A 21,726-nucleotide genomic window follows, 5' to 3' on the forward strand; every position below is an offset into this window, starting at 1 on the left:
TTTCCTTTGCAGGTACTGGAATGGTTTGCCATTTCCTTCTTTACTGGATTAAGGCAAAGAGACGATAAGTCACTTGTTTCAGTTCACACAGCTAGTGTCTTGAGCTGATTTGAATTTCTAGTCTTCTAGATTGCCTAGCACTCTAACCCGTTGAGACACCTACCCTCTTCCTAATTGTTGTAAGAGGATATGAGATATTTCTCTGTTATCTAAATCTAATTTCTGTTAGATTGTGTTCTAGTTTTCCTGGCAGTTTTTGTTGAATAGGGAGTCCTTACCCCCGTTGTTAAGTGTCCTAGAACTTATTGAACACTGCCCCTTCTGTGTTTTATTTACCTAATCTGTCCCATTGATTAATTTTTCTGTTTTTAACCAGTGCCAAATCAATCAATGAGTCAGTAAACATTCATTAAATGCCTACTATATGCCAGGTCTTGGGGATAGCAAAACAAAAATGAAAGAGGCCTTGTGTCCTCTCCCTTGCTCTTCTTTCCTCTACTTTTCTTTCAATTTCAGTTTCATTAAACATTTATTAAGCACTACTGTGGTGTTGTCACTGTGCTAAGTGATAAGAATACAAATAAGAAAGAAAGTCTCTACCCTCAAGGAGCTTGCAGTCTAATGGGAGAAAACAGCACACACAAGGAAGTTGAAAAGTCAGGCCGTCTGGGGATATGCAGCATGATATCTGTGGAGTGGAAAATAAGCAGAGCTGCTGCTGGTACTGCTGCTGGAAAGTTCAGAGAAAGTTTCTGAAGGAAGGCTTTGGGAGGAGTTTATTGCTCCACCCTCCAGCCCTAGGAGAGAGACAATCCAGGGAGGTGAAGAAGGTATTTAGTATCAGAAACTGTCAGTCAGCATAGTGATGAGATTTCACGTGATCATTTATCCTTACGGAGGAGGTATGATGTTCCCTGGAGTCCAAAACCAAGCAGAGTTGCTGGAAGAACACTCACTCATTCTCACGTTTATGATGGTTTAAGTGGAGAAGGGTAGAAAAATGGTTTAGATAGCAGAATCCTTTAATATGTTATTTATAAGAAACATGCTTGATGCATATACCAGAAAGTTAAAATGATTGGAGCAAAATTGATTATGCCTCAGGTGATTTCAAGCAAATAGGGGTGACAGTCGTGATCTTAGACAAGGCAACAATATCAATAGATGCAGGTAAACCAGATCTAAAAGGTAACATAAAGGAAAAAAAAAGTTTTTTTATAATCTATCAGAACTGAATGGCATGGCATCTAAGCACTTAAAGGAAACATTAATATAATCATAAGGAGAAATAGTCAGGAAAATCATAATTGTCGAGGACTGTGTACTGTTTTCAGGCTCAAAAAAATAATCTAACAAAAAGACAAATAAGAAAAAAGTTAAAGATATCAGTAGAATTTTAGGGAAAAAAACATAGATTTCTGATGATGACTGAATTTCAGCTGTGTAGGGCACCATTACAGAAACGGATCATGTGCTAGGGGATAAGAACCCATCAAATGTGGAAACAGAAATATTAAACATCTCCTTTACTGACCAAAATGCAATAAAAATTGTCATCACTTTTTTGGTTGTGGTCCATCTTGCTCAAAGAGTACCAAAATGACATCACTCAGGGTTGAGTGTTGAGCTCAGGGTACGGTGTGTCTGTGGCTGATCAGACCAATGCAAGCTCAGAAGGATCTACCATACACAGGTCGGCACAAATAGTCCATATGAACATTTAGAGTGGAGATGTCTGTAAATGTGTGCATTACACATATCTTTTGAGCTGCTGCGATTCTTCTTTGCTTGTAGAGCACAGTGCCTCCTTAGATCTGTCCTGTGGCAGTACCTCTTATGTCTCACAGTTGATTCCAGCAGTCTTCAGAGAGACCTTGAGAGTGTCCTTGTCCTTGCTGCTTCTGACCTCTGTGTGAGTGCTTGCCTTTGCATCAGTGACTGGGGTGCATCGAAAGCAGTCCCTAAAGGGAAATTTTCTTTCTCTGACTAGGGATTCTTAATCTGGATCCATGAACATTTTAAAAAAAGACATTTTGATATCTGTCTTTAAATATGATTGGTTTTCTTTGCAATCCTATGCATTTTATGCATTTAAGAACACTTTTATGAGAAGGGGTCCATAGATATCACCAGACTGCCAAAGGAGTCTGTGATATAAAAAGGTTAAGAACCTCTGCTGTAGATGCTAGAAAACATAGGAATAAATGGATTATCTAACAGTATCTAAAACCAAAATAAAACCATTATCTGTAATAGACAAATGCTAAAGATCTTTCTAATAGGATTGGAGTAAATCAAGGATGTCCAGTTCTTAAACTAGCAATTGCAGCAGAACAAGAGAGAGGAATTGAGGGAATACTCAAAGAAGAAATAAAGTGAACACTTTGTGCTCATGATGTGATGATTAAAGAATACTACTAAAATTAGTTAAACAATAAATTCAATAAAGTAGAAGAATATTTAAAAAAACCCATCAGTTTTTTTGTATACTATGGACGAGACCCATCAGAGTATGAAGGTCTCTGACTCTGAAATAATCAGCTTTTAGGCAGATTGCCAACCACACCCACCAGAAAGTGATAGGGGGAAAAACAACACACAAAATAACTGTAAAATGCATGAAATATTTGGAAGTCCATCCAGTGATACACATTTTTATATAACTACAGATCCAAAACACTCTTTATAGAAATGAAGGAAAACTTTATTAAAAGCTTTAATCGCTCATGTTTCGACTGTGCTACTATAAAAATGGTACTACCTAAATTAATGTGTTATTCCCGTTCCTCAGATTGCTCCCATTCTAAGGGGGAAGACAGCATATAAATAACTACATAGTAAAAGATATATACAGCCAAGATGGAATGTAGTCTTAGGAGAAGGGCACTGGGGAAGAAACTGGAAAAGTCTTTCTACTGAATTTCAATAAAATGTATTAAGCACCTATCATGTGCCAGGCACTGGGCTAAGTGCTGAGGATACAAAAAGAGGCAAAAAACATTCCCTACCCAAACCTACCCTAGATTTGAGAATCATCAGCCAAGATATGGTAGTGAAATTCATGGCTTCTGATGGTGTTATCAAGGTAAGTAGTGTAGAGGAGAAGAGGGCCTAGGACAGAACTCTGTGGGAAATCTACATCTAAAGGGCATGGTCTGGAGGAAGATCCAGCAAAGGAGATAGAAAGAGGTCAGATAGGTAGGAGGAGCACCAGGACAGAGTGGTAACCGGAAACCTAGAAGGAAGATAGTATTAAGGAGGAGAGTTTCAGAGCGACTGAATTGCTTGGCTCCATGTTGGTGCTGGTTTTCTGCCCTGGTTATTCCATTATATCCTTATGTACAGAGCTAAAAATTAGAACTGTATCTCCCCCTCTGCTCTTGGACTCAGAGCCACTCAGCTAAGATTTTGGAACTTGTTCCTTGCTCTGTACACAGGTAAGTCCTTTCTTGCTGTAATAGTAATTAAGGTGGGACTTTTTGCTTTTCTTCTCTTAAGTGCCTTTAATGATTCTGGCCTTTGAATGGGGCAGATAAAGTGGGATCTTTTTGTCTTGGAGTATTTCTCAGCACCCAGCCTCTGTGAGGTCAGAGCCCTCAGGGCTCCAAACTGGATATAATTGAGGAAAGCTTGGCATTTGATCTTTGGGGCACATTCATGGAGGGAGTGTTGAGACTCTGGGCAAGCTGCAAACTGCCCCCCAGCTTTGCAACCCAGATGTTGGTACTGGGAACTATGTATTGTGATTTGAATCAGACAAGGTCTGTCTGTTGATGTTTGTAATTTGTTCGTATTTGCTCTGAAGTTCAGGGTGCTGGCTTTTTCCCATGAACTAAGTGAATGATATTTGTATGTTTGATTAAATTGAGATTGTTAGCCCCTTAAAGTTACTTTCCTTGGTAAAGCAGATCAAAGAACCTGTGTTGGTGGCTTTTTGTGTGCTGGTTGTTGGTGGATCTTACACCCCCACAGAAGCTGCTAGCAAGATTGTTGAAACACTTGCTTATAACTGCTTCTCTCCACCCTAGAACTGTGTAATGGGTGACAGAGCTGCCAGCTGGCCCCTGTTCTTCTCAGCACTGATTCAGAGGTTCCCTGGGATCTCTTTCTGCCCCGGTGCTTCCTGCCCTGATGTTCAGTCTCAGCCTCCTTGTAGTCCCTAGGGAGCATTGTGACTTTTTCTTGGCTTTCCGGATCAGAATTTGTTTTGGCACTTTTCCTGAGTTGTGGACGAGAGTTGTCTTGGGTGAACTGGGCAAAAAAATGCTGGCTCTCGTTACACCATCTTGTCTCTGCCTCTTGTGAGTCCATGTTAATTTTTTTTTAATAGTACATGCACACCTTGTTCTGATTTTTCAGTTTTTTGGACTTTGATTTTCCTTGTTTCTTCAAATCTTTGGGCTCGGGTTCTTTTTTGGTCCCCACCTTTTTTTCCAGGGATTCCTCTACTTGGTCATATTTTATACCTCTTGTTCTAGTGTTTATTCTCCTAATTTTTTTCCCCGCCAAGAGCATCATTTTCATCTTTTAAAAGTTCTTGTTCTTCTAGTCTGTAGTCAATATGCATTTATTAAATGCCTACTATGTGCCAGGTACTAGGGAAACAGATACAAAAAAAAAAGACAGTCCTTGCCCTCAAGGAGCTTATGATCTAATGAGGGAAGATAAAACAAAAGGAAGCTGGAAAGGGGAGGAGATAGTAGGTGCTAGATGCTGGGGCATGGTGGGGAAATCAATCTTAGAAGTTCTAAACTAGGGCAGCCAGGTGAAAAGTGGAATGTTTGAGCTGAGCTCTCTTTTCAAGTGGCTGTTGAAGTTCATGGTCCCACCCTCTCCAATCAGAAAGTCAGAGGGTAGTATCAAGGCTGATGAGATCTTACAGGATGATGAGATCATCCCAATAATGAGCTTCCTGGAGCATGGAGGAGAACTCAGTCTGAGAAGTTCCAAAGCACTGAAGCCAGGTGAGATTTTAAGGGAAACTCCATTTATTCTTATGCTCTCTAGTGTTTTTAATAGGAATGGGTGTTGTATTTTGTCAAAGGTTTTTTTTCCCCTGCATCTATTGAGATAATTAGATGATTTCTGTTACTGTTATTGATATGGTCAATTATGCTGATAGTTTTCCTGATATTGAACCAGCCCTGCATTCCTGATATAAATCCCACCTAGTCATAGTGCATGATCCTTGTGATATATTGCTGTAATCGCCTTGCTAGTATTTTATTTAACTTTTTGCATCAATACTCATTAGGGAAATTGGTCTATAGTTTTCTTTATTTTTTTGGCTTTTCCTGATTTAGGTATCAGCACCATATTTGTCATAAAAAGAATTTGGTATTCCCTTTTTGCCTATTTTTCCTTTTGTTTATATAATATTGGAATTAATTGTTCATTAAATGTTTAGTAGAATTCCCTTGGGATCTATCTGGGCCTGGGGATTTCTTCTTAGGGAGTTCATTGATGGCTTCAATTTCTTTTTCTAAGATCGAGTTAAAGTATTCTCTAAGATGGAGTTTAAGTATTCTATTTCCTCTTCTGTTAATTTTGGCAATTTACGTTTTTGTAAATATTAATCCATTTCACTTAGGTGGTCATATTTATTGGCATACAGTTGGGCAAAATAGCTTCTAGTTATTGCTTTAATTTCCTCTTCATTGGGGATGATTTCACCCTTTTCATTTTTGGTACTGGTAATGTGGTTTTTTTTTAAATTTTATTTTAATTTATAGAATAATACAAGTATTTCCACAACATAGTACAATAAAAAAGATGATTGAAACCGTAAATCTGCTATTTTCAACTTGCTATTCCTTTCATACATACATCAAATTAGCATTAATTTTTTTTCTTCCCTCCCTCTTCCCCCTCCTGCCCTAAAGATGGCTACCATTAGATACAAATAAGTATATGTATACATCTATATGTAAAATTATTCTGTACATCTGTTTATCGGTTCTTTCTCTGGATGCAGATAGAGGCTTCCTATGTCCTTTATTGTTAATTTGGGTATCTACAATAGTCAAAATAACTTATTTGCTCAGTCATTCTTAAAACAATATTGCTGTTACTGCATACAGTTCTTTTTTTAAAATCAAATTAACCAATGGCTTATCTATTTTATTGGATTTTTTTTCTCATAAAATCAGCTCTTAGTTTTCTTTATTACTTCAATGGTTTTCTTGCTTTCAGTTTTATTAATCTCTCTTTTGATTTTTAGGATTTCCAATTTGATGTTTAATTGGGGATTTTGGATTTTTTCTTTTCTTAGTTTTTTTAGTTGCATGCCCAATTCATTGATCTGTTCTTTCTCTACTTTATTCATATAAGCATTTAGAGATATAAAATTTCCACTAAGTACTGCTTTGGTTGCATCCCATAAATTTTTGTATGTTGTCTCATTGTTGTCATTCTCTTTAATGAAATTATTGATTGTTTCTATGGTTTGTTCTTTGACACACTGATTCTTTAGAATTAGATTATTTACTTTCCAATTAATTTTTTATCTATCTTTCTATAGCCCCTTGTTAAATGTAATTTTTATTGCATCATGATCTGGAAAGGATGCATTTAATATTTTTGCTTTTCTGCATTTAATTGTGAGGTTTTTATGCCCTATCTAATACATAGTCAATTTTTGTGTAGGTGCTATGTACCTCTGAGAAAAAGGTATGTTCCTTTCTTTCTGCATTCAGTTTTCTCTAGAGGTTTATCATATTTAACTTTTCTAAAATTCTGTTCACCTTCTTACTTCTTTTTTGTTTATTTTGTGGTTAGATCTGTCTAGTTCTGAGAAAGTTGAGGTCCCCCACTAGTAGAGTATTACCTTCTCTTTCGTCTTGTAACTCATTTAAATTCTCCTTTAGAAATTTAGATGCTACACCATTTGGTGCATATATGTTTAGCATTGATATTACTTCATTGTCTGTGGTACACCTTTTGGCAAGATGTAGTTTCCTTCCTTAATTCTTTTAATTAGGTCTATTTTTGCTTTTGCTTTGAGATCAGGATTGCTACCCCTGCTTTTTTTACTTTGGCCAAAGCATAATATATTCTGCTCCGGCCTTTTATCTTTACTCTGTGTGTCTCTCTGTGCTTCAGACATGTTTCTTGTAAACAACATTGTAGGATTCTGGTTTTCAGTCTCCTCTGCTATCTACTTCTGTTTTATGGGTGAGTTCATCCCATTGACATTCACAGTTAGGATTACTGTGTATTTCTCTCCAACCTATTTTCTCCCAGTTTATATTTCTATCTTTTTTTTTCCACCCTGTTCCTCTTCACCAGTGTGTTTTGCTTCTGACCACTGCCTCCCTCAATCTACCCCCTTCTGTCAGCCCGCCTCCCCTCTTTGGTTGTCTCCCTTCCCTCCTACTTCCCTATATGGTAAGATGATTTCTGTACCCAACTAAGTGTGTATGTTATTCCCTCTTTGAGCCAAATCTGATAATTTCAAGCTATGTTCACCACTTCCCCCCTGCCTTTCCCCCACTGTAATAGGTCTTTCTCACCTCTTCATGTGAGATGATTTATCCCATTCTACCTCTCCCTTCCTTCCTCTCCCAGTACAATCCCCTTTCTTACCTCTAAATTTTTTTTTATCATTCCATCAAAGTCAACTTATACCTGTATCTTTTATCTATGTATACTCCAACTGCCCTAATAGTGTTAACAATTTTTAAAAGTTACAAGTATCATTTTCCAGTGTAGGGATGTAAACAGTTTAACCTCATCGAATAACTTGTTTTCTCTTTCCTGTTTACCTTTTTATGCTTCTTTTGAGTCTTATATTTGAAAATAGAATTTTCTGTTTAGCTCCAGTATTTTCATCAGGAATATTTAAAAGTCTTCTATGTCATTGAATGTCCATTTTTTCCCCTGGAAGGACTATGCTCGGTTTTGCTGGGTGACAATCCAAGCACCTTTGCCTTCTTGAATATTATGTTCTAAGCCCTCTGATCCTTTAATGTAGAAACAGCTAGATTGTGTGTAATCCTGACTGTGGCTCCTCGGTATTTAAAGGGTTACTTTCTGATTGCTTGCAGTATTTTCTTTTTGACATGAGAGTTCTGAAGTTTGACTATAATATTCCTGAGAGTTTTCATTTTGGGATCTCTTTCAGGAGGTGATTGGTAGCATCTTTCAATGACTATTTTACCCTCTTGTTCTAGGATAGCAGGGTAGTTTTCCTTGATAATTTATTGAAAGATGCTGTCCAGGCTCTTTTTTTGATCATGGCTTTCAGGTAGTCCAATAATTCTGAAATTATCTTTCCTTGATCTATTTTCCAGGTCAGTTGTTTTTCCAATGAGATTTCACATTTTCTTCTATATTTTCATTCTTTTGATTTTGTTTGATTGATTCTTGATGTCTCATAGAGTCATTAGCTTCCACTTGCCCAATTCTGATTTTTAAGGAATTAGTTTCTTCAGTTAGCTTTTGTACCTCCTTTTCCATTTGGCCAATTCTACTTTCTAAGGAGTTTTCTTCAGTGAATTTTTGTACATCTTTTTCCATTTTTTGTGTTTCCTTTACAAAGCCATTGACTCATTTTTTATGATTCGCTTGCTTAACTCTCATTTTTTTTCCCTGATTTTTCTTCCACCTCTCTTATTTGATTTTTAATATCTTTTTTGAGCTTCTCCAGGAGTTCTTTTTGGTCCTGAGACCAGTTCATATTTCTCTTTGAGGCTTTGCATGTAGGTGTTTTGACATTGTTGTCCTCTTCTGAATTTCTGTTTTGATCTCCTCTTTTGCCATAGTACTTTTCAATAGAGGTTTTTTTTTTTAAGTTATTTATTTTCTCATTTTTCAGCCTGTTTTGATACTTTTTAAGTTGAGTTCTGCTCCTCGGGTACAGTGGGCACTATCCCATGCTTCTTGCTCCTGGAGCTAGGGGACTGGATGCTCACTTGCTGCACTGAGGCCTCCAGGGCTGGTGGCCTGCCTGCTGCACTGGGGGGCCCCTAGGCCTGCGGGGCCTGCCAGGCCTGGCCACTCACTTGCTGTGCTGTAAACACAGCCTGAGTTGCTGACTTGTGCTGGGGTCAGGGGCCTCCTGCTTGCTTGCCCAGACACCACCTGTGCTGCACTGTACTTCCCTTTTACCAGAGGGAGACAGACCTTTCCTGCAGTCCTTTTCAGTTGTCTTAGGCTGGAAAAGTGTTTCACTCCATCCGTTTTGTAGATTTTGCTGCTCCAGAATTCATTTTGAGGCATTTTTAAAAAAGATGTTTGGAGGGGATTTTTGGAGAGCTCAGGCAATTCCTGCCTTTTCTCCACCATCCTGGAGTTGCGACCCCAGTTGTCTGATTGCCAAGTCTGATGGTCTCTTTTTCAGTCATAGGAGTTAAGGTTGACTATACTTCCCAGGATGCTCTCTTCCCTCTCAGCTTTGATGATAGTACTTTTTTGGTTCTCCCTAATAAAAATCACCAACATTTACATAGTGTTTGCTCTGTGCCAGACACTCCATTCAGTGCTTTATCCATATTGTCTTATTTCATCTTCGCAACAGCTCTGGGAAGTAGGTGCCCTTATCTCCATTTTGCAGTTGAGGGAACTGAGGTAGAAAGAGGTTAGACTTGCCCAAGGTCACACAGCTAGCAAGTGTCTGCGGCTGGATTCGAACTCAGGTCTTCCTGACTCTAGCCCCTGCACTCTATTTACTGCACAAATAGCTGCCTCCCCATCAAGGCGATGGATTCAGAAAGAAACTTTTTTTGGACTTAGTGAATGTAGGAGTTTGGCTTTTTGACTTTGCATACTTGTTACAAGGTTTTTTGTTTTTTTTTCAACGGTTGGGGCTGGGGTTGGAGGGAGAGAAAACTGATTGAGTTGAAAAAATTAGTTAAAAGATGTAAACTTGTGGGTGTGGATTGCATTGTTGTATTTTTATAAGTCCATTCAATGGCACATAGTAGGCATTTAATAAATGCTTTTTGCTTTATTAATAATAAAATAAAAATGTATTATTCTGTGTGACTGAAGTGTAGTGAAGAGGCAAATCAAGGGAGTTGATACGCTGAGAAGCTAGGATGTTTGAGGAAGCATCGACTTTTAATTCAAGTCCCCTAATAAAAGAGATTAGATTGATGGACTAGAATGACGAAAACTATAAGACAGCTACAGATTTCCTTAAGAAAGGAAGAGTAATGACTGGGATATTAGGAAATAACTGCTCCCCAGATCTCAATAGAATGATGAATCTGCCAGGTTCCCTATTTCTATTGATGGTATCACCACCTTCCCAGTATCTTAGATTTGAAATTTTTGATTCACTTTTCTTTCACTCCGAACATCCAATTTGCCACATACTTGGACTACTTGTCTACTTCATCTTGTTCATGTCCTCATCATCTTTCTCCTGGACAATTTGTAATAGCCTCCTAATTGCTTTCCTTTTTATCTAGCCCATCTTGCCCAAGTCATTCCTAGTACCCCTTTGCTCAAAAATTTGGACTGGTTTCCTGTTTCCTCTAGGATAAAAAGCAAACTCCTTACCTGGCCCTTCACAGTCTAGCTCTAAACTGCTTTTCCAATCTTATTTAACATTCTTTCCCTTTACACATTCTACATTCCAGTCAGCTAACTATTCTCTAAATGAAACATACTTTCTCCCACTTCTTTGCATTTATATAGACTCCCTCCCCTCTTCCCCATACCTGAAAAGTACTCTTTCCTCATTTCTGCCTGTTAGAATCACCTTTTTTGAAGCCTCAGTTCAGATGACGCATCTTTGAATCTTTCTGTAATGCCCCAAGCTAAAAGTATTCTCTGCCATGTGAAATTTTCCTAAAATAGTTTTGAATCTCTCCTTTGCATCCATCAGTCTTCCTACCTTGTATTATACTTACCTGTGTCATGTGTTTCATTGCCCCAAGCCCCCAACCCCTTGTAAGTTACTTGAGGGGCTGTCATTTTTGACTTGTATCCTTAGTACCTAGCATAGTTATAATCCTTTTCATATAGGAGGTGCTTTAATAAATGTGTGCTGAATTGAATTTGTTTGAGTAATCATAGGATTTAGGATCAGAATGAAACAGCAATCATCTAGTTCAATCCCTTCATTTTATAGATGCTTAAATTGAGAGAGAAATTCATTGATTTGTGTCCAGGTAAGGAAGAGAAGGATGATTCCATATTCCATCAACACAACTAAGGGAAAGATGGGTGTGAGAACTGCTGAATATGCACAATGGAAAATTTCAGGAGACAGTTAGATAGATGCAACTGGAAGGTATCCGGGCTGCAGATGAAGATAAAAAACTAGCTTTATAGAAGTGGTATTTGAGAATGGATGAGATCCCTGAGAGAAAGTAAAAAGAAAAACAAGAAGGCCAAAGACTGAGGCTTGGAGAAAGTTTACAATTATTATACAGTTTACAATAATCATAATCTCAGAGTTGAAAGGGACATCAGAAGTTGTGTAGTCCAACCCACTTCTAAATGGCAGTCCCTTCTACAACATCCCCAACAAATAATCATTTAGCTTCCCCAGCAAGATCTCACTATCTCATGAAGTAGGCCATTTTACTTTTGGACAGATCTCATTGTTAGGATGTGGGAGGAAGAAGAGAATCCTGTGTGATTAAGAGAAGAGTGGTTTTTAAGGTATGAGAACCAACATTAGTATAGTATCACAGAGGCCAAGGGAAGAAAGTTTCAAAATAGAAGGGGTACTTGTTGCAAGGCTGGTTTAGGATAAGAACAAATAACTCATAGAGAAACTAATGTAGCAAATGGGAAACTTGGGAATTTTGTGGGTTGTATCTTTAAATAAAATGCCTTCAACTGTGATTAGCTTCTGTCCAGGGAAGGAAAAATATAGCTTTGATTCATGGAATCCTTAATAGACAGCCTTAAAAACCTTGTACTGGTGTTTCTGAAAAGAGTAAGGAAATCTTCAACAGTCACTAAATTATGAAGGCTGTCAACACTTTTCTTCGAAAAAAGTCTAACTTTAAAATTTGAAATTTATTGTTCTGTTCTTCTTCCTGAGGCAGATCTTCTTGGCACTTGTTCTGGGTTGAAGCTCGTGGATAATGGAAACATTCCCCTGGCAATGTCTCTGGGGCGACTCCTTCGACGAGCCTCCTCAAAAGCCTCTGACCTCCTGACCCTCAACCCCAGCGGCAGCAGTGGCCCTCCCTCCATACTGGATGGGGAGATCATCTACTCGAAGAACAATGTCTGTGTCCACCCCCTGCAGGTTCTGCAGGGCCTTGGGGAGCATCACCCAGGTAAGGTGGAGAAACAGTAAGGCGATAAACACAACATCAGTGATAATCATGAATATGCCTATGTAGTTTTGTATCGCAAAGTATGAGAGACTCTCCATAAAGAAGGTAAAAGAAGCATAACATTTATTCAGACACCTGAAAACCATATCCTATAACCCAATGATCAGCTCCCACAGCCAGTCAGCCCACTTTATCATAACAGCAAGGAACTTAAAACACCATATCACAGCCTGGAAACTTGCCGTCCCAAAACCTCTCTGACCAAAACAAATTCACAGTACAGCTAAGTCAGCCTGTTCAGTTCTAACAGTCACGAGGGCAGTCATTAGCAGTCACCAGTAGCCATAACATCTTTCTCCCTCTTTCAGCATTTCTGTGACATAACTTCCTTTTTCTGCCTGGAAGCTCCTCCCACCAGATGTGTCTTAGGCTTCCTGTGGCATAAGCAGGTCACATGGCCTATTAATGGATGGGAAAGATCAAATCTAATTACTACTACAGGTGGTAGAAGAGAGAAGTGGTATGTGAGGGCACCAGTCTTGGATTAGAGATGGTGTGTTATGATAAAAAGAAGAGAAATTGATTACGAGTTAAGAGACATGAGTTCTAGTCCTTCCTCTTCTACTAACTTGCTGTATGATCTCAGACACGTCACATCTCTTCTCAGTACCTCATTTTTTTCATCTGTAAAATGAAGGAGTTGAAAGAATCATCTGGTTCTCTAGGATGTGGTATAGTTGAGTTGAAAGTGTGTTGAATCGGGAGTGAGTGGACTGGGTTCTAATCTTGACTGTGTTATTTATTGCCTTTATGACTGAGCAAGCCACTAACTCTTTCTAGGCCTGGTTTCCCAATCTGTAAAACAAGAGGGATTACCTTTGAGATCCTTTCCAAGTCAAAATCTCTATTCTTCTGACTTTTTTAGCTCTACAATCATATGCTCCTCTCCTGTCTGAGATGCATTGAATCCAAGGTCATTCACCCTATTCCACCACCTCTGAGTATGACTACATTCAAATCTTTCTGAGAAGATGGCCCTAATCTCTTAAAAATTGTAAAGGAAGAGAGTTCTACAACCTTTTCTGTCTTAAATTGAAAATTTTTTTCTGCTTTTTAGAGAGGCAGCCTAATAGCGTGCAAAAAGCAATGGACTTGAAGACAGGAGAGTTCTGGGTTCAAATTGGTCCCTCTACCTCCTCTTTTCCCCCTCCTCCCCCAGAGTAACTGTTTGGCCCTCAGACAAAACACTCAACTACTTGAACATCAGTTTCATCATCTAAAGTGAGAATAATCCTTATAAGACCTATCTCACAACATGATTTTTTGAAGATCAAATCAAGTGATGTATGTTAAGTGCTTTGCAAACCTAAAAGCACTGTACAAATCTAACTATACTTCCCCTTGTTTTATTTTCTTACTTAACTTCCTCATCTATAAAATGGAGCCAGTAATCTCTTTAAACTGGGACAGGTGAAATGGAGAATTAAAAGTGTTTGAAGGATACTTTGGAAAGAGTTTCCTTGGAGAAGGTGCTAGAAAAATAGAGTAGTTTTTTATATTTATTTTTTTATATGCAAATGTGTACGTGTTCTTTTCCCTGGTTAGATGGTAAGCTTCTCGAGGGCCAGGGCTATTTTATTTTTGTCTTTGTATTCCTAGTACCTAGCACTCTTTTTAGTGGCACATGGGTGCTTAAATAATGTTTACCGATAGAAGAGTTAAGTATTTCCTAACATAACATACTAAGGGATAAGATTAGTATCTAGAAGAAGTGGTTTTACTGTTATCAACAATGAAAATAGGTCATTTTGCATGTTTCAGATCATTAATAGTAAGAAAAATGGAAATGGCTGAAAATTTGTAAACACAGCAGAACAACAACAAAAACCCCAGGAGAAGTCGCGCGCGCGCATGTGTGTGTGCGTGTGTGTACACGTGTACATATATAGACTTTGAGGATCAGACAGGCACTGTTGGCAGAGCTGTGAATTGGTTCATTCGTTCTGAATATGAATTTGGAATTACGTAAGAAATGTGGCAGTACTCTGCAAACCCTTTGACCCAGTGATCCCTTGCCTCTCCAGGTCAAGAAGGTCAAGGTCCTATGTATACACAAAAATAGTCAAGTAGCAAGCTTTGTGGTAGCAAAGAACAGAAAACACAATGAGTTCCCATAAATTGGGCAATAGCTGAAAAAAAATATGACAAATGAATGTAATGTCCTATTACCACTTTAAAAAGTTTATTCTTTTTGTTCTGAACTTAAGACACCAAAAAAATACTTTTCCACGCACAAAGCAGAACACAAAAAGATTCTGTGTGAAACTGAATCTTCATTTCACACTACGTGCTTCTGAAAAGTATATAGTCCTCAAAAAAAAACAAAAGTGTATAGTAAATTCTACACATAACTTTCAAAACTATCTTGCTTAAGATGCTTCAGAAGCTCTATTTTTTTCCTCACTATTGTTAACGCCCCTCCCACTCTTGAACAAATTAAATTAGTTAAGCTAAGTGAATCTACACAATGTCCAGAAATGTAGGTCTCTGCACCTTTTGTCCATCATCCATCCTTCTAGCAGGAGGTAGATAATATGCTTCACCATCAGTCCTCTGGTTGGCTATTTCTTTGATCAGAGTTCTTAAGTCTTTAAAGGTTGTGTATCTTTGCATGCTGTGGTCGTGTTATTCTGGTTCTGCTCACTTCACTCTGAATCAGTGCATACTACCCAGAATTCTTGGAAATTGTCTTTCATCAGTGAAGTAACATTCCATACAGTTATATACCACAGTTTATTCAACCATTCCCCAATTTTTAAAGAGGCAATCTAAGGTATTCCTTAAGATTCTAGTTCACTCACCTACCCACCCCACCCCCTTTTAATTTATCCCTTCAGGATCAGAAATTTATTTTTTGTCTTCTGACTGTTCTTCTAACCACCTCCTCCCTATCCCTGCTCAGCTCTGTTGAGTTTGTTGTGTTCAATTCCCCCTAATAACTAATCACTTCTTGTATTTTCTCATGCTTTTCAATTATAAGAAATGTCAAGCTCTACCCCCTACTTCCTACCCTTCTACACTAACACAGTTCTCCTTTTAATCTCCCTCAATATCCTTTGAAGACATTAAGGACCTTTGTTTCTCTTTCCAGTGGTAAGATGGTAACACTACGTCATTGCTCCTTCTAGTCACTCAAATTGACCTCTCTAGATTTCTCTGCACTCTTGTGTTTGCATTTCAGAGTTTACAGTCAGCTTTGTTCCTTATGTCATAAATGCTTGAAAGTCCTCTCTTCCTTTGAAGGTTGCATTACCCCCTATACCTTTATAGGATGATATATTCTTACATGGTTTGTATGCGCTCTTGTCTTTTGATCCTCACAGCAAGGTAGGTATTATTATTAATGTTTTACAGATGAGGAAACTGAGGCTGAGATGTTAGTGACTAAGCAGGGTCACAAAGCTGGTGAGCCTCTGAAGCAGGATTTAAACTCGATTCTTTCTGAATCTCTAACTCCAGTGCTCTGCTACGTCCCTTAGCTGCCTCAGAACCCTTAGTTTTAATCCTATGTATTATGCCTTTTGAAATAGTGCATTCCAAGACCTTCTTTCATTTTTAGTAGAAGCTGCCGGGCTGTGTGTCATCCTGACTACGTAGGGTGGTGGTGGTAAGAGTAATAATGACAACAAGAATGAAACGCCCCTGAGACCCATGGAGGTCACCCAGCTCCAGCACAGAGCTTCTCTGATCGCACGCCGGAACTCGATCAGCTTAAGGACTCCTCTTTCCTGTTACCAGTGGGCTTCTCCTTAACTCTGCGGAGTGGAAGACACTATTATAGTTTCTTATTGAATTGAACGATGGTTATTTGGTCTGGTGAGAACTGGAGGATTTTTCTGGAGTAGGTGTGATAGAGCTGGGCAGCCTGACGTAGTTCAGGTAGCCATCTTGGCAGGAAGTCACGGAATATTACTGGGTAGTAAGCGGTAAGAAATGGCAAATATGAGGAATTCAAAGAAGTAAGAGTTTTGTATGACCTAGTGCAGAGTGTGCTATGAGCAGAATAAAAAGAACAGTATGCATAATAACTAAAACTATGTAACTGAGTTCACTAGATGGAAATAGCATTCAATTTTTAAAAAAATTATTTTTAAAAGATCTTAAATAAATTTATTCATTTAAGAAAATTTTGAGTTCGGTATTCTCTCCTTCTTATCCTTCCCCCATTGAGAAGGCAAGCAATCCTGGAGACAGGAGGACTTGAGTTCAAATCCAGCCTCAGACACTTGACACACTTATTAGCTGTGTAACCTTGGGCAAGTCACTTAACCCCAATTGCCCTGCCTTCTCCCCTCAAAAAAAAAAGAGAAGGCAAACAATATGATATTAATTATACATCTTAAGCCATGCAGAACATATTGGAAAAACGATTCTAAGTAAGTGAGAGATCAGTAGTCTCAAAGAACAGATCAGATCACTTCCTTACAGCAGTGGTCACTGTCTCAGGTGTTTTGGCTTCTTTTTCTTTGTTTTTTTTTTTCTTTGTGTTATTATAAATAATAATAATAGTAATGTATAACGTAATAATAAAAGACAACAATCTTTTTTTAAAGGAAGAAACCTCTGTAAAGATTGTTTTTAGAAATACAAGTCTCTCTTGGTGTGATTTTGCTTGGGTCTAATGGGAAACTTCCTCTAGCCTTGATTATACCTGTACATCTTTCTACCTTTATGAAGTGATGCTTGTCTTCATTATTCTCCATAATATTATGCAAATCTGTTGGTATCCCAAACCAGGGCTGCCTTTGGCTCTTGTATCTTTCAGCTTGGCAAAGAAATTGAATGTTTGTTGGCTGAAGCAATCTGCTTCTTGTCTGCTTGAAGCTCCTTGTTGTGATTGCTGCTTCATGTCAGTTAAACTGCTGTAGGACATGGTGATAACTTAGGCTGATATATTTTTCTGTAATAATTTCTCAGTTTTTTATTTCCACAGCTTGTTTGAATAGGTCACATTGAAGGGTCCCACCCCCACCCCCCACCCCCAATTTGGCATACTTTAGATAGCTGATTCAGGAGTGACTCTCCTGTCAATTACAATTAATTTCCTTTTTAAGGTATAATCAGTTTTTTTTTAATGTTGGTAGATGGTCACCATGTATCTTACAATTTTTCTTAGAGTTTTTTATGCGATATAGGCATGTGGTTTCCTTTTTTTGTTTCTTAAACTTAAATCTTTTTTGAAATATTTTCACTGGCTTGTCTTGTGCTTACATTTGTACTTAAGTTACTGAGTATTGAGTGAATGTTGATTTGGCTTGAATTTTTTAAAAAGGAAGTTTTTATCGTCTTTTTTTTTTTTGGAAGGGGGAGTTGAGGCAGTCAGGGTTAAGTGACTTGCCCAAGGTCACACAGCTAGTAAGTGTGTCAAGTATCTGAGGCTGGATTTGAATTCAGGTCCTCCTGACTCCAGGACTGGGGTTCTATTCACTGCACCAACTAGCCCCCCCCACACCTTTAAGATTCCCACAATTTTCCCCAGTGTCCTTCTCTTCACCCCACCATTCCATGTAACAAATAGTATTTTTTTAAAGACTTAAAAACAAAAAGAAGAGGAAAAAAAATCAGCATAGCTGATCAATACATTGAAAAAGTCTGAAAATAAGTGCAGTATACACTTGTGGACCTGGTCCTCTGTGTAGGTAGCCTGGAAGTGTCTTCTCCTGTCTCTTCTTTGGGGCCAAGCTTGTTTTTTGTAATGTTGCAACATTCATTTTTTTTATTGCTTTGTATTGTTCTTTCTATATACATTATCACAGTCATATGCATTTTTTCTTGGCTCCACTTACATCACTTTGCATCAGTTCATGTAGATGTTGCTATGCTTCTCTGCCTTCCTCATATTTGCTGTTTCTTACAGCACAGTTATATTCCATTACATTCACGTACCACAGCCCCAATCAGTGGGCATCTACTTTGTTTTTCATTCTTTGCTATCACAAAAAAATGCTGCTATAAGTATTTTAGTGTATACAGGGACTTCCTTCTCATCAATGAGCTCTTTGGTGTATAAGCCATTGAGTAGTGGGACCTTTGGTCAAATGATATGGACGTTAGTCCCTTTGTTTATGTGTAATTCCAAATTGTTTTTGAAAATGGTTGTACTGATCTAAAGCTCTACCAACAATGCTCTAGTATGCTTCTCTTTCCACGATTCTGTGAGCGTTGACTGTTTCCCATCTTTTTTCATCTTTACCCAGCTGGCAGGATGTGAGGTGAAATCTCAGGGTTTGTTTTGATACTCATTTCTTTTAGTAGTGATTTGGAGCATTCTTTCATGTCATTGTTAGTTTGCAATTCTTTTGAGAACTGTCATTTATATTCTTTTATTACTTAGCAGGAAATGGCTTTTGTTTTTTTTATACACGTGTGTGTGTATATATAAGTGTGTATGTATACGTATGTATGTATGTACCTATGTGTGTCAGCTAGGTGGCACAGTAGATAAAGTGCTGGTCCTGAAGTCAGGAAGACCTGCGTTCAAATATGGCCTTACACACTTGCTAATTCTGTGACCCTGGGCAAGTCACTTGTTTGCATCAATTTTCCCATCTGTAAAATGAGAATAGTAATAGCACGTACCTCTCAGGTTTGTTGTGAGGATCAAAGGCCTGGCACACGGAGTAATCACTATATACATATCAGCTGTTATTATTTTATGTGTATGTGTAGCTTAGATACCAGACCCTCATCAGAGAAATTTAATACAAAAACCACGCCTTTCTTATCCTAGGTTCATTGATTTTGTTTGTGAAGAAGCTTTTCAGTTAAAAGTGATCAGAGTTATCTATTTTATATGTTGTGATTGCTTCTGTCCCTCAGAAGCAAAACTGTGAGAGGTATATAAGCTTATTTCCTAATTTTTAATAGTACTATCATATCCATTTAGAATGGCCTGTGGAATGTGGTGTAAGATGTGGTTCAAGCCTAATTTCAACCAGAGTGCTTTCTAATCTTCCCAGCAACTTTTATCAAACAGAAATTTTTTTCCTGAGTAATTTGTTATTATGGTTTGGCAAAGCATTAAAAATACAAATTAATTTTGGTAGTATTGTCATTTTTAGTATACTGACTCAACCCAGCTATGAGCACTGCCTATTTCTCCAACAGATTTTCATTATTTTTAAAGGAACATTTTGTAATTGAATCTGTACAAATATCTTGTGTGCTTTGGTAGACTGAACCCTGGATACTTTATGCATTTTGTAGTTATTTGGAATGGGATTTCCCATCCTGTTATTGCCTCTTGGATTTTATTACATATGAAAATGCTTTTGATATTTGAGGTTTATTTTGTAGCCTGCAACTCTGCTGAAGCTATTAGTTTTCTCAGAGTCTTTGTTGAGTTTCCACAATTTTCTAAATAAAACAGCAGCAGCAGCAAATAGAGATAATTTTATTTCCTCTTTTACCTAGTCTTTATGTATACAATTTCTTTTTCTTGTTTTAATTGCTATTTCTAGCATTTCTAGAACTATATTAAATTAATAATGGGGAGAATAAGCATCTTTGTTTTTCTTCCATATTTATTGGGAAAGATTCCAGTATATCCCCATTTTTTGTGATGCTTGCTTTTGGCTTTAGATAGATACTTTTCATGTCATTAGAAAAGGTCCCTCTCTACCTATACTTTGTAGATTTATTTTAAAAATAGATTAGTGTTATACTTTGTCAAAGGCATTTACTGCCTCTATTCAGATAATCATGTATGTTGTTATTTTTAATATGATTATATTGATTGCTTTCTTAATGTTGAACAACATCTTTGCATCCCTGATATATAAATCCTGTTTGGTTATGATGAATTTCTTGGATGTAGTCTCTTTGATAGAATTTTATTTAGATTTTTTGAAACTATATTCAGTAATGGTATTGGTCTATAGTTCTCCTGTGTTTTATCCTTTGCTGGTTTACCTACTAGAATTATATTTGTCTCATAAAAGAAATCTCAGAGTACTTTTTTTACTCTCAATTTTTGAGAAAATGTTTTTATATTTCTTCTGATTTTTTGTTGTGATTTCAAGCTTGGATGATCTTATCCTGTTCTTTGTACAATTTATTTGCCTTTTTATTCCCTGAAACAGATGTTGATGCATAAGCTGTAGTTATTTTTGTCATAAGCTAATGTTCATCATGAGCATTGCAACACCAGAGGACCAACGGTCCAATGAAATGTTATTTCTTATTGCCCTTGGACACATGATGAAACTAACTCTTGCAACATCTTTTATTTGCCTCTTTAAGAAGGACACATAAACTTTCCTTCCATTTTAACTGACAGGTTTTTGGGTTTTTGGTTTCACTTATGGTAAGAATATTAATATCAGTGTGGTCTAATTCTTCCAAAAGTATATCAATTTATTGGCCAGTGGGCAAAGAGCCCACATTTGGAGTACAAGTAGTAAGTGTTTATGGATAGTTTAAAAACTGAGTTATTTTTAGTAAAAATTGAGTTATTTTTAGTACCTGCTGACCCCTTTCTGCCATTCTGCCACCGTTATGGCAGAAGTAGAAAGGGGCCACACAGGACTAAAGGCCATTTAACATTGTCCTTTGTTTTATGATAATTTTTCCAAAGAATTCATCACCTAATGGCTAGCCTACTTAATAAGGTTCTCTTCTTATTTAGGGAGGTAACTCTGTAGCTGTGACTTTAAGGTTGATAGAACATGCCAGAGATAGCACGTCATTAGCCTAATCTTCCAGGATCCAAGGTTATATCCATGTCATAATGAAAGAACCCTAGAACCTGTGTGGAAGATAAATAGAAACAAATTTCATTTATATATATTCTCATTTGATTCTCAAACTAGCTCTCTGAGCTATATAGTGCAAGTACAATTACTGCTGTTTTTATAGATCAGAAAACTGAGGCATAGAATTTAACTGACTTTTCCAAGTTCAAGTCGTGGAACCAATACTCAAATTCTGGTGTTAGGATTTCCAGACTAATAGTCTTTCTGTTGAAACAGGCCAGACTTGGGGCTACTCTATTGTTTTTGCCTGGCCCTGTGATTTCATTCATTTAGAAAGAAGCTCTTGGTTGAAGAAACTTTCTACCTGTGTAGCACCTGTTCTTGCAAAGTTGCCTGGGGCACTGAGGTTAAGTGACATGGTCACACAGATAGTATGAACCCAATTCAGTTGTACTCTGAGGCCTGCTTTCTGAGTCTCTACTGCCACGCTAATCTCATTTTGTACATTTCTCTCAAATGCACACTTTTATTTTTGACACTGACAATTTAGTTTCTTTTTTAGTTTATCTTTTAAATACTTTTTTTTCTTAAAAAAGTAGCTCCTAGTTTATTAATTCAGTGTTGTTTTTTGCTTTCAATTTTTTCACTAACTTCTTTGATTTTCCCTGTTTCTATTTAAATATTTAGTTTGGTTTTTATTTGTGCTTTTCTGTGTTTTTTTAGCTGCTTCC

General features: G+C 37.6%; 1 protein-coding gene across 4 annotated transcripts in view; it reads left to right on the plus strand.

Annotated features, from left to right (window-relative positions):
- TBC1D16 (TBC1 domain family member 16) overlaps positions 1–21,726 on the plus strand; it is a 135,231-nt gene that overhangs the window by 25,951 nt on the left and 87,554 nt on the right. For 3 of the 4 annotated variants that reach the window (XM_036757175.1, XM_036757173.1, XM_036757176.1), the window contains one exon: positions 12,006–12,242. In XM_036757175.1, the coding sequence (XP_036613070.1) occupies positions 12,065–12,242 (178 nt within the window). In that variant the 5' untranslated portion in view covers positions 12,006–12,064. Of the gene's footprint in view, positions 1–12,001; positions 12,243–21,726 lie in introns of all 4 variants that reach the window. The other variant, XM_036757174.1, reaches the window with a different exon arrangement.

Source organism: Trichosurus vulpecula, chromosome 4 (genome assembly GCF_011100635.1).
Source record: "Trichosurus vulpecula isolate mTriVul1 chromosome 4, mTriVul1.pri, whole genome shotgun sequence".
In the NCBI taxonomy this organism is placed as follows: domain Eukaryota; kingdom Metazoa; phylum Chordata; class Mammalia; order Diprotodontia; family Phalangeridae; genus Trichosurus; species Trichosurus vulpecula.